At 50.9% G+C, this 13185-nt stretch overlaps 1 protein-coding gene across 1 annotated transcript in view; it reads right to left on the reverse strand.

Moving 5' to 3' along the window:
* Positions 1-451, reverse strand: part of mrps15 (mitochondrial ribosomal protein S15) — a 29750-nt gene extending 29299 nt beyond the window's left edge. Inside the window, exon 1 of the mRNA XM_068006377.1 lies at positions 287-451. Within this exon, the coding sequence (XP_067862478.1) occupies positions 287-419 (133 nt within the window). The 5' untranslated portion in view covers positions 420-451. The remainder of the gene's footprint in view (positions 1-286) is intronic.
* Between the last annotated feature and the right edge of the window lie 12734 nt (positions 452-13185).

Raw genomic sequence — 13185 nt, forward strand, 5'->3', positions numbered from 1 at the left:
TCCCACACGCCCCCCCCCCCCCATCCCACACGCCCCCTCCTCCCCCCCCCCCCCCCACACGCCCCCTCCTCCCCCCCCCCCCCCCCCCATCCCACACGCCCCCGTCCCCCACGACCCCCCTCCCCCGGTCATCCCCCACCACCATTAATGCAGCAATTACAACAGGCCGCATCACCACCCCCGAAGCTGGATTATATTCGATTCCCCCTCAGGGACATAAAACGCCGCCGGGCCGGGCCGCCCTCTCCCCGGGCCGGGGTTCCGCTCCCTGCCGCTTGTTACTCACCTGGCCGCAGCCTGACGCCGAATTCGATTGCTCCCGGCGCCCAGCAGCGCAGGGACCGGACGGCCCGGCTCCGGCCCAGGGACAGGCCGCGATCCCCGAGCTCCAGCAGCGCGCACACCGCCCGCCGCCACATCCCCGTCACAGGCCGCCCGACCAGTGCACGTCATCACAAGAGCGACCATCACCATAGGAACAACTCAGGGAGCCCAGCCCGCAATAACCCAACCCCCCCCCCCCACACACCCCATAATAACCCAACCCCCCCCCCCACACACCCCATAATAACCCAACCCCACACCCCATAATAACCCAACCCCCCCCCACACACCCCATAATAACCCAACCCCCCCCCACACACCCCATAATAACCCAACCCCACACCCCATAATAACCCAACCCCCCCCCACACACCCCATAATAACCCAACCCCCCCCCCACACACCCCATAATAACCCAACCCCACACCCCATAATAACCCAACCCCACACCCCATAATAACCCAACCCACACACACCCCATAATAACCCAACCCACACACACCCCATAATAACCCATCCCACCCCCCCCACACACCCCATAATAACCCAACCCCCCCCCACACCCCATAATAACCCAACCCCCCCCACACACCCCATAATAACCCAACCCCCCCACACACCCCATAATAACCCAATCCCCCCCACACACCCCATAATAACCCAATCCCCCCCACACACCCCATAATAACCCAATCCCCCCACACACACCCCATAATAACCCAACCCCCCCACACACCCCATAATAACCCAATCCCCACACACCCCAAAATAACCCAACCGCCCCCCCCCACACACCCCATAATAACCCATCCCCCCCACACACCCCATAATAACCCAACCCCCCCCCACACACCCCATAATAACCCAACCCCCCTCCACACACCCCATAATAACCCAATCCCCACACACCCCAAAATAACCAAACCGCGCCCCCCCCCACACACCCCATAATAACCCAACCCCCCCCACACACCCCATAATAACCCATCCCCCCCACACACCCCATAATAACCCAACCCCCCCACAACCCCCCCCATAATAACCCAACCCCCACACACCCCATAATAACCCAACCCCCACACACCCCATAATAACCCAACCCCCACACACACCCCATAATAACCCAACCCCCACACACACCCCATAATAACCCAACCCCCACACAACCCCCCCCATAATAACCCAACCCCCCCACACACCCCATAATAACCCAACCCCCCCACACACCCCATAATAACCCAACCCCCCCACACACCCCATAATAACCCAACCCCCACACACCCCATAATAACCCAACCCCCACACACACCCCATAATAACCCAACCCCCCCACAAGCCCCCCATAATAACCCAATCCCCCCACACACACCCCATAATAACCCAACCCCCCCACACCCCCCAAAATAACCCAACCCCCACACACACCCCATAATAACCCAATCCCCCACACACCCCATAATAACCCAACCCCCACACACACCCCATAATAACCCAATCCCCCACACACCCCATAATAACCCAAACCCCCACACACCCCATAATAACCCAACCCCCCCACACCCCCCAAAATAACCCAACCCCCACACACACCCCATAATAACCCAATCCCCCACACACCCCATAATAACCCAAACCCCCCCACACCCCATAATAACCCAAACCCCCCCACACCGCAACATATTAGCTTATAAGAGTAAGGAAAACCCAAAGATGTTTTATCAGTACATTAGGAACAAGAGGATAGCTAAGGTAAAGGTGGGGCCTATCAGGGATGATGAGGGTAACTTGTGTGTAGAAGCAGAGGATGTGGGTAGGGTTTTAAATGAATATTTTATCTCTGTATTCACAAAGGAAAGGGATGATCCGGACATAGTAGTTAAAGAGGAGAGGTGTGAAATATTGGATAAAGTAAACATAACGAGAGAGGAAGTACTAGAGGGACTGGAATCCTTGAAAGTTGATAAGTCACCAGGGCCGGATGGATTGTTTCCTGGGCTATTGAAGGAAGCCAGGGAGGAAATAGCAGATGCTCTGAGGATCATTTTCCAATCCTCACTAGATACAGGGGAGGTACCAGAGGACTGGAAGACTGCAAACGTAGTACCATTGTTTAAAAAGGGTACGAGGGAAAGGCTGAACAATTATAGGCCGGTCATTCTTATCTCGGTGGGGGGCAAACTATTAGAATCAATCCTGAGACATAGGATAAACTATCACTTGGAAAGGCATGGTTTAATCAGGGATAGTCAGCATGGATTTGTTCAGGGAAGGTCATGCCTTACAAATCTGATTAAATTCTTTGAGGAAGTGATAAGGAGGATTGATGAGGGTAGTGCAGTGGATGTTGTCTACATGGATTTTCGTAAGGTATTTGACAAGGTCCCACGTGGCAGACTGGTCAGAAAGGTAAAAGCCCATGGGATACAGGGAAATGTGGCGAATTGGATCCAAAATTGGCTCAGTAACAGGAAACAAAGGGTAAAAGTCAATGGATGTCTCTGCGAATGGAAATCTGTTTCCAGTGGTGTGCCACAGGGCTCAGTGTTGGGTCCCTTGCTGTTTGTGGTATATATTAATGATTTGGACTTGAATGTAGGGGGCATGATTGGCAAATTTGCAGATGACACAAAAATTGTCTGTGTAGTTGATAGTGAAGAGGATAGCTGTAGACTCCAAGAGATATCAATGGGTTGGTGGAGTGGGCGGAAAAGTGGCAAATGGAGTTCAACCCGGAGAAGTGTGAGGTAATGCACTTAGGGAGGGCAAACAGTAAAAGGGAATACGCAGTAAACGGGAATATATTGAGAGGGGTAGAGGAAGTGAGAGACCTTGGAGTGCATGTGCACAGGTCCCTGAAGGTGGCAGTACAGGTAGATAAGGTTGTGAAGAAAGCATACGGAATGCTCTCCGTTATTAGCCGAGGTATAGAATACAAAAGCAGGGATGTAATGATGGAACTGTATAAAACGCTGGTAAGGCCACAGCTGGATTATTGTGCACAGTTCTGGTCACCACATTACAGGAAGGACGTAATTGCTCTGGAGAGAGTGCAGAGAAGATTTACAAGAATGTTGCCAGGGCTTGAAAATTGCAGCTACGAAGAGAGATTGGATAGGCTGGGGTTGTTTTCCTTGGAACAGAGGAGGTTGAGGGGAGACTTGATTGAGGTGTACAAATTATGAGGGGCCCAGATAGAGTAGACAGGAAGTACCTGTTTCCCCGAGCCGAGAGTTCAAGAACTGGAGGATATAGATTTAAGCTGATTGGCGGAAGGATTAGAGGGGACATGAGGAAAAACTTTTTTACCCAGAGGGTGGTGGGTGTATGGAATTCACTGCTCGAATTGATGGTAGAGGCAGGGACCCTCAACTCTTTTGAAAAGTACCTGGACCTGCACCTAAAGTTCTGTAAGCTGCAGGGCTACGGACCGGGTGCTGGAAGGTGGGATTAGATTGGGCACCTGGTTGTTCTTCGAGCCGGCGTGGACACGATGGGCCGAATGGCCCCCTTCTGTGCTGTACTTTTTCTATGGTACTATGGTTCTAATAACCTAACCCCAACACACCACATAATAATCCATCCCCCACACACCCCATAATAACCCAACCCCAACACACCCCAAAATAACCCAACCCCCACACACCCCATAATAACCCAACCCCCACACACCCCATAATAACCCAACTCCCCACGCACCCCATAATAACCCAACTCCCCACACACCCCATAATAACCCAACCCACCACACCCAAAAATAAGCCAACTCCCCACACACCCCATAATAACCCAACCCCAACACACCCCAAAATAACCCAACCCCCACACACCCCATAATAACCCAACCCCCACACACCCCATAATAACCCAACTCCCCACGCACCCCATAATAACCCAACCCCAACACACCCCATAATAACCCAACCCCAACACACCCCAAAATAACCCAACCCCCACACACCCCATAATAACCCAACCCCCACACACCCGATAATAACCCAACCCACACACACACCATAATAACCCAACCCCCACGCACCCCATAATAACCCAATCCCCCCACACACCCGATAATAACCCAACCCCCACACACCCCATAATAACCCAACCCCCCCACACCGCAACATATTAGCTTATAAGAGTAAGGAAAACCCAAAGATGTTTTATCAGTACATTAGGAACAAGAGGATAGCTAAGGTAAAGGTGGGGCCTATCAGGGATGATGAGGGTAACTTGTGTGTAGAAGCAGAGGATGTGGGTAGGGTTTTAAATGAATATTTTATCTCTGTATTCACAAAGGAAAGGGATGATCCGGACATAGTAGTTAAAGAGGAGAGGTGTGAAATATTGGATAAAGTAAACATAACGAGAGAGGAAGTACTAGAGGGACTGGAATCCTTGAAAGTTGATAAGTCACCAGGGCCGGATGGATTGTTTCCTGGGCTATTGAAGGAAGCCAGGGAGGAAATAGCAGATGCTCTGAGGATCATTTTCAATCCTCACTAGATACAGGGGAGGTACCAGAGGACTGGAAGACTGCAAACGTAGTACCATTGTTTAAAAAGGGTACGAGGGAAAGGCTGAACAATTATAGGCCGGTCAGTCTTATCTCGGTGGTGGGCAAACTATTAGAATCAATACTGAGAGACAGGATAAACTATCACTTGGAAAGGCATGGTTTAATCAGGGATAGTCAGCATGGATTTGTTCAGGGAAGGTCATGCCTTACAAATCTGATTAAATTCTTTGAGGAAGTGACAAGGAGGATTGATGAGGGTAGTGCAGTGGATGTTGTCTACATGGATTTTCGTAAGGCATTTGACAAGGTCCCACATGGCAGACTGGTCAGAAAGGTAAAAGCCCATGGGATACAGGGAAATGTGGCGAATTGGATCCAAAATTGGCTCAGTAACAGGAAACAAAGGGTAAAAGTCCATGGATGTCTTTGCAAATGGAAATCCGTTTCCAGTGGTGTGCCACAGGGCTCAGTGTTGGGTCCCTTGCTGTTTGTGGTATATATTAATGATTTGGACTTGAATGTAGGGGGCATGATTGGCAAATTTGCAGATGACACAAAAATTGTCTGTGTAGTTGATAGTGAAGAGGATAGCTGTAGACTCCAAGAGATATCAATGGGTTGGTGGAGTGGGCGGAAAAGTGGCAAATGGAGTTCAACCCGGAGAAGTGTGAGGTAATGCACTTAGGGAGGGCAAACAGTAAAAGGGAATACGCAGTAAACGGGAATATATTGAGAGGGGTAGAGGAAGTGAGAGACCTTGGAGTGCATGTGCACAGGTCCCTGAAGGTGGCAGTACAGGTAGATAAGGTTGTGAAGAAAGCATACGGAATGCTCTCCGTTATTAGCCGAGGTATAGAATACAAAAGCAGGGATGTAATGATGGAACTGTATAAAACGCTGGTAAGGCCACAGCTGGAGTATTGTGCCCAGTTCTGGTCACCACATTACAGGAAGGACGTAATTGCTCTGGAGAGAGTGCAGAGAAGATTTACAAGAATGTTGCCAGGGCTTGAAAATTGCAGCTACGAAGAGAGATTGGATAGGCTGGGGTTGTTTTCCTTGGAACAGAGGAGGTTGAGGGGAGACTTGATTGAGGTGTACAAATTATGAGGGGCCCAGATAGAGTAGACAGGGAGTACCTGTTTCCCCGAGCCGAGAGTTCAAGAACTGGAGGATATAGATTTAAGCTGATTGGCGGAAGGATTAGAGGGGACATGAGGAAAAACTTTTTTACCCAGAGGGTGGTGGGTGTATTGAATTCACTGCTCGAATTGATGGTAGAGGCAGGGACCCTCAACTCTTTTGAAAAGTACCTGGACCTGCACCTAAAGTTCTGTAAGCTGCAGGGCTACGGACCGGGTGCTGGAAGGTGGGATTAGATTGGGCACCTGGTTGTTCTTCGAGCCGGCGTGGACACGATGGGCCGAATGGCCCCCTTCTGTGCTGTACTTTTTCTATGGTACTATGGTTCTAATAACCCAACCCCAACACACCACATAATAATCCATCCCCCACACACCCCATAATAACCCAACCCCCACACACCCCATAATAACCCAACTCCCCACCCACCCCATAATAACCCAACTCCCCACACACCCCATAATAACCCAACCCCCACACACCCCATAACAACCCAACTCTCCACGCACCCCATAATAACCCAACTCCCCACACACCCCATAATAACCCAACCCCCACACACCCCATAATAACCCAACTCCCCACACACCCCATAATAACCCAACCCCCACACACCCCATAATAACCCAACCCCCACGGACCCCATAATAACCCAACTCCCCACACACCCCATAATAACCCAACCCCCACACACCCCAGAATAACCCAACCCCCACACACCCCATAATAACCAAACACCCCATAATAACCCAACCCCCACATATCCCATAATAACCCAACCCCCACACACACCATAATAACCCAACTCCCCACACACACCATAATAACCCAAACCCCCACACACCCCATAATAACCCAACCCCCACACACCCCAGAATAACCCAACCCCCACACACCCCATAATAACCCAACCCCCACACACCCCAGAATAACTCAACCCCCACACACCCCATAATAACCCAACCCCCACACACACCATAATAACCCAACCCCCCACGCACCCCATAATAACCCAACCCCCACACACCCCAGAATAACCCAACCCCCACATATCCCATAATAACCCAACCCCCACACACCCCATAATAACCCAACCCCCACATATCCCATAATAACCCAACCCCCACACACCCCATAATAACCCAACCCCCACACACACCATAATAACCCAACTCCCCACACACCCCATAATAACCCAACCCCCACACACCCCATAATAACCCAACCCCCACACACCCCAGAATAACCCAACCCCCACGCACCCCATAATAACCCAACTCCCCACACACCCCATAATAACCCAACCCCCACACACCCCATAATAACCCAACCCCCACACACCCCAGAATAACCCAACCCCCACATATCCCATAATAACCCAACTCCCCACGCACCCCATAATAACCCAACCCCCACACACCCCAGAATAACCAAACACCCCATAATAACCCAACCCCCACACAACCCATAATAACCCAACCTCCCACACAACCCATAATAACCCAACCCCCACACAACCCATAATAACCCAACCTCCCAAACACCCCATAATAACCAAACACCCCATAATAACCCAACCCCCACATATCCCATAATAACCCAACTCCCCACGCACCCCATAATAACCCAACTCCCCACGCACCCCATAATAACCCAACCCCCACATATCCCATAATAACCCAACTCCCCACGCACCCCATAATAACCCAACCCCCCACACACACCCCATAATAACCCAAGACCCACACATCCCATAATAACCCATACCGCACACACAACATGATAACACAACCCCACACTCACCCCATAATAACCCTAACCACCACATACCCTAAAATAACGCAACCTACCACAGACCCCATAATAACCTGACCTCCCACACACCCCATAATAACCCAACCCCCACACACCCCATAATAACCTAAACTCCACACACCCCATAATATCCCAACACCCCATAGTAACCCAATCTGCTACACACACCCGATGATAACCCAAACCCCACACACCCCATAATAACCCAAACCCCACACACCCCATAATAACCCAAACCAGACACGACCTATAATAACCCAACCCACTCACGCCCAATAAAAAACCTACTCCACACACCCCATAATAAACCAACGCCCCACACATCCCATAATAACCCAACCCCCACACATCCCATAATAACCCAACCCCCACACACCCCATAATAAACCAACGCCCCACACATCCCATAATAACCCAACCCCCACACACCCCATAATAACCAATCCTGCACACATCCCATAATAACCCAACCCCCACACACCCCATAATAACCAATCCTGCACACACCCCATAATAAACCAACGCCCCACACATCCCATAATAACCCAACCCCCACACACCCCATAATAACCAATCCTGCACACACCCCATAATAAGCCAACCCTCACATACCCCATAATAAGCCAACCCCCACACACCCCATAATAACCTAATCTGCTACACACACCCCATAATAAGCAAACCCTCACACACCCCATAATAACCCAACCCCCAACACACCCCATAATAACCCATCACCACACATCCAATAATAACTCAAACCCCACACACCCCACAATAACCCAACCCCCACATACCCCATAATAACCCAACCCCCACATACCCCATAATAACCCAACCTAATAACCCAACCGCACGCACCCCATGATAACTGAACCTCCCACACACCTCATAATTTTCCAACCCCCACATACCGCATAATAACCTAATCCCCCACACTCACCCCATAATAACCCAAACCGCCACACATCCCATAATAATCCAATCCCCCCACTCCCTATAATACGCAACCTCCCACACACCCCATAATAACCCAATCCCCCACACACCCATTAATAACCAAACCCCCAAACACTCCATAATAACCGAACCCCCACACACCCCATAATAACCCAACCCTCACACACCCCATAATAACCCAACCCCCCACACACCCCATAATAACCGAACCCCCACACACCGCATAATAACCCAACCCTCACACACCGCATAATAACCCAACCCTCACACACCCCATAATAACCCAACCCTCACACACCGCATAATAACCCAACCCTCACACACCCCATAATAACCCAACCTCCCACACACCCCATAATAACCCAACCCTCACACACCCATTAATAACCAAACCCCCAAACACCCCATAATAATCCAACCCCCACTTATCCCATAATAACCCAACCCCCCACACACCCCATAATAACCCAACCCTCACACACCGCATAATAACCCAACCCTCACACACCCCATAATAACCCAACCCTCACACACCCCATAATAACCCAACCCCCCACACACCCCATAATAACCCAACCCTCACACACCCCATAATAACCCAACCCCCCACACACCCCATAATAATCCAACCCCCACTTATCCCATAATAACCCAACCCCCCACACACCCCATAATAACCGAACCCCCACACACCCCATAATAACCGAACCCCCACACACCCCATAATAACCCAACCCTCACACACCCCATAATAACCCAACCCTCACACACCCCATAATAACCCAACCCCCACACACCCCATAATAACCCAACCCCCACACACCCCATAATAACCCAACCCTCACACACCCCATAATAACCCAACCCTCACACACCCCATAATAACCCAACCCTCACACACCCCTTAGTAACCCAACATCCCCGCACACCCCATAACAACCCACACTCCACAGACCCCATAATCACCCAACCCACTCACGCCCAATAATAACCAAACCCCCACACACCCCATAATAACCTAAGGCCCACACACCCCAAAATAACCCAACGCCCCCATACACCCCATAATAACCAAAAGCAGGACTTCAAAGGTAGTGATCTCAGGATTACTACCGGTGCCACGTGCTAGTGAGTATAGGAACAGGAGAATAGTCCGGATGATTGCGTGGCTGCAGGGATGGTGTAGGAGGGAGGGATTTAGATTCCTGGGACATTGGGAGCGGTTCTGGGGAAGGTGGGACCTGTACAAGCGGGACGGGTTACACCCGAGCAGGACCGGGACCAATGTCCTCGCGGGGGTGTTTGCTAGTGCTGTTGGGGAAGATTTCAACTAGAATGGCAGGGGACTGGGAACCTGAGCAGGGAGACAGAGGAGGGAGAAACAAGGATAGAAACAAAAGATAGAAAGGGAAGAAGCAATAGTGGTAGGAAGAGAAAACAAGGGCAAAAAACAAATAGGGCCAGAGTGCAAAATAAAACTAAGATGACTAGCAATCTTAAAAAGACAAGTCTAAAGGCATTGTGTCTTAATGCGTGGAGCATTCACAATAAGGGAGATGAATTAACAGTGCAGATAGATATTAATGGTTATGATATAGTTGCGATTATACACTCCATAATAACCCAATCCCCCACACACCCCATAATTACCCAACCCCCAGGCACCCCATAATAACCTGACCCCCAGACACCCCATAATAATCCAACCCCCCCACACACCCCATAATAACACAACCCCCCACACACCCCATAATAACCCAACCCCCACGCACCCCATAATAACCCAACCTCCCACACACCCCATAATAACCCAACCTCCCACACACCCCATAATAACCCAACCCACACACACACCCTGTAATAACCCAACCCCCACACACCCCATAATAACCCAACCTCCCACACACCCCATAATAACCCAACCCACACACACACCCTGTAATAACCCAACCCCCACACACCACATAATAACCCAACCCCCACGCACCCCATAATAACCCAACCCCCACACACCGCATAATAACCCAACCCCCACGCACCCCATAATAACCCAACCCCCACACACCCCATAATAACCCAACCCCCACACACCCCATAATAACCCAACCCCCACACACCCCATAATAACCCAACCCCACACACACCCCATAATAACCCAACCCCCACGCACCCCATAATAACCCAACCCCCACACACCCCATAATAACTCAACCCCACACACACCCCATAATAACCCAACCCACACACACACCCCATAATATCCCCAACCCCCACACACCCGATAATAACCCAACCTCCCACACAACCCATAATAACCCAACTCCTCACACACCCCATAATATCCCCAACCCCCACACACCCCATAATAACCCAACCCCCACACACCCCATAATAACCCAACCTCCCACACAACCCATAATAACCCAACCCCCACACACCCCATAATAACCCAACCCCCACACACCCCATAATAACCCAACCTCCCACACACCCCATAATAACCCAACCCCCACACACCCCATAATAACCCAACCCCCACACACCCCATAATAACCTAACCCTCCACACCCCATAATAACCAATCCTCCCACACACCCCATAATAACCCATCCCCCACACACCCCATAATAACCCAACCTCCCACAGACCCCATAATAACCCATCCCCCACACACCCCATAATAACCCATCCCCCACACACCCCATAATAACCCAACCCCCACACACCCCATAATAACCCAACCCCCACACACCCCATAATAACCCAACCCCCCCACACACCCCATAATAACCCAACCCCCACACACCCCATAATAACCCATCCCCCACACACCCCATAATAACCCAACCTCCCACAGACCCCATAATAACCAATCCTCCCACACACCCCATAATAACCCATCCCCCACACACCCCATAATAACCCAACCTCCCACACACCCCATAATAACCCAACCCCCCCACACACCCCATAATAACCCAACCTCCCACAGACCCCATAATAACCCAACCCCCACACACCCCATAATAACCCAACCCCCACACACCCCATAATAACCCAACTCCCCACAGACCCCATAATAACCCAACCCCCACACACCCCATAATAACCCATCCCCCACGCACCCCATAATAACCCAACCCCCACACACCCCATAATAACCCAACCCCCACACACCCCATAATAACCCAACTCCCCACACACCCCATAATAACCCAACCCCCACACACCCCATAATAACCCAACCCCCACACACCCCATAATAACCCAACCTCCCACAGACCCCATAATAACCCAACCCCCACACACCCCATAATAACCCATCCCCCACACACCCCATAATAACCCAACCCCCACACACCCCATAATAACCCAACCCCCCCACACACCATAATTACCGAACCCTCACACACTGGAGGGTTGTAGGGCTGGAGGAGGTTACAGAGATAGGGAGGGGCGAGGCCATGGAGGGATTTGAAAACAAGGACGAGGATTTTAAAATCGAGGCATTCCCGGACCAGGAGCCAATGTAGGTCAGCGAGCACAGGGGTGATGGGTGAACGGGACTTGGTGCGAGTTAGGATACGGGCAGCAGAGTTTTGGATGAGCTCAAGCTTATGGATGCTGGAAGATGGGAGGCCGGATAGGAGAGCATTGGAATAGTTATGTCTGGAGGTAACAAAGGCATGGATGAGGGTTTCAGCAGCAGATGAGCTGAGGCAGGGGCGGAGACAGTTGATGTTACGGAGGTGGAAGTAGGCGGTCTGGGTGATGGAACGGATATGGGGTCAGAGGCTCATCTCAGGGTCAAATAGGATGACGAGGTTGCAAACGGTCTGGTTCAGCCTCAGACAATGGCCAGGGAGAGGGATGGAGTCGGTGGGTGGGGCATTCCTTGTGTACAGAGAGTGTTCTTGTAGTAGTTGCTGATCTTGCAATTTGAGGTGAAATGAATATCAATGTTGGTTTTTGGGCAGATGTAATTGATTTGAGGGTGGAAGGATTGGGACAGATGTTGGAGATGATTGTTAATCTTGGGGAGCGGGGATTGTCCATCTGAAGTTATCTTCAATGAGCTGCTGCTGAAGAGCTCCGGCTGCAGGCAGGTGTTGGACCCTCCACTTCCTCGCTATCCTCATTCATCAGTGGCCTCTCCCTCATCATGATGCAGGTCCTCCTCCAATGGGGTTCCATGGGTTGTCCCCGTTGCAGAGTAAAGTAAACCTCTATCCTATGGGACACTGTCTCTGGTCTGTATTGCAGGAGGTCACCAGACCCTGTCCAGGCAGTGGAATCATTTCCCGAGGAGCACTCACCTGCTGAATGAGGGCTCAAGTGGACCCATGGATCTGATTGTAGAGAAGCTTGGCCGGTGAGCCTGGGTGCCTGACAGGAGCCTGAGCAAAGTGTGCAGGGGATAGCCCATG

The sequence above is a fragment of the Heptranchias perlo genome, chromosome 26 (genome assembly GCF_035084215.1).
Source record: "Heptranchias perlo isolate sHepPer1 chromosome 26, sHepPer1.hap1, whole genome shotgun sequence".
NCBI lineage: Eukaryota > Metazoa > Chordata > Chondrichthyes > Hexanchiformes > Hexanchidae > Heptranchias > Heptranchias perlo.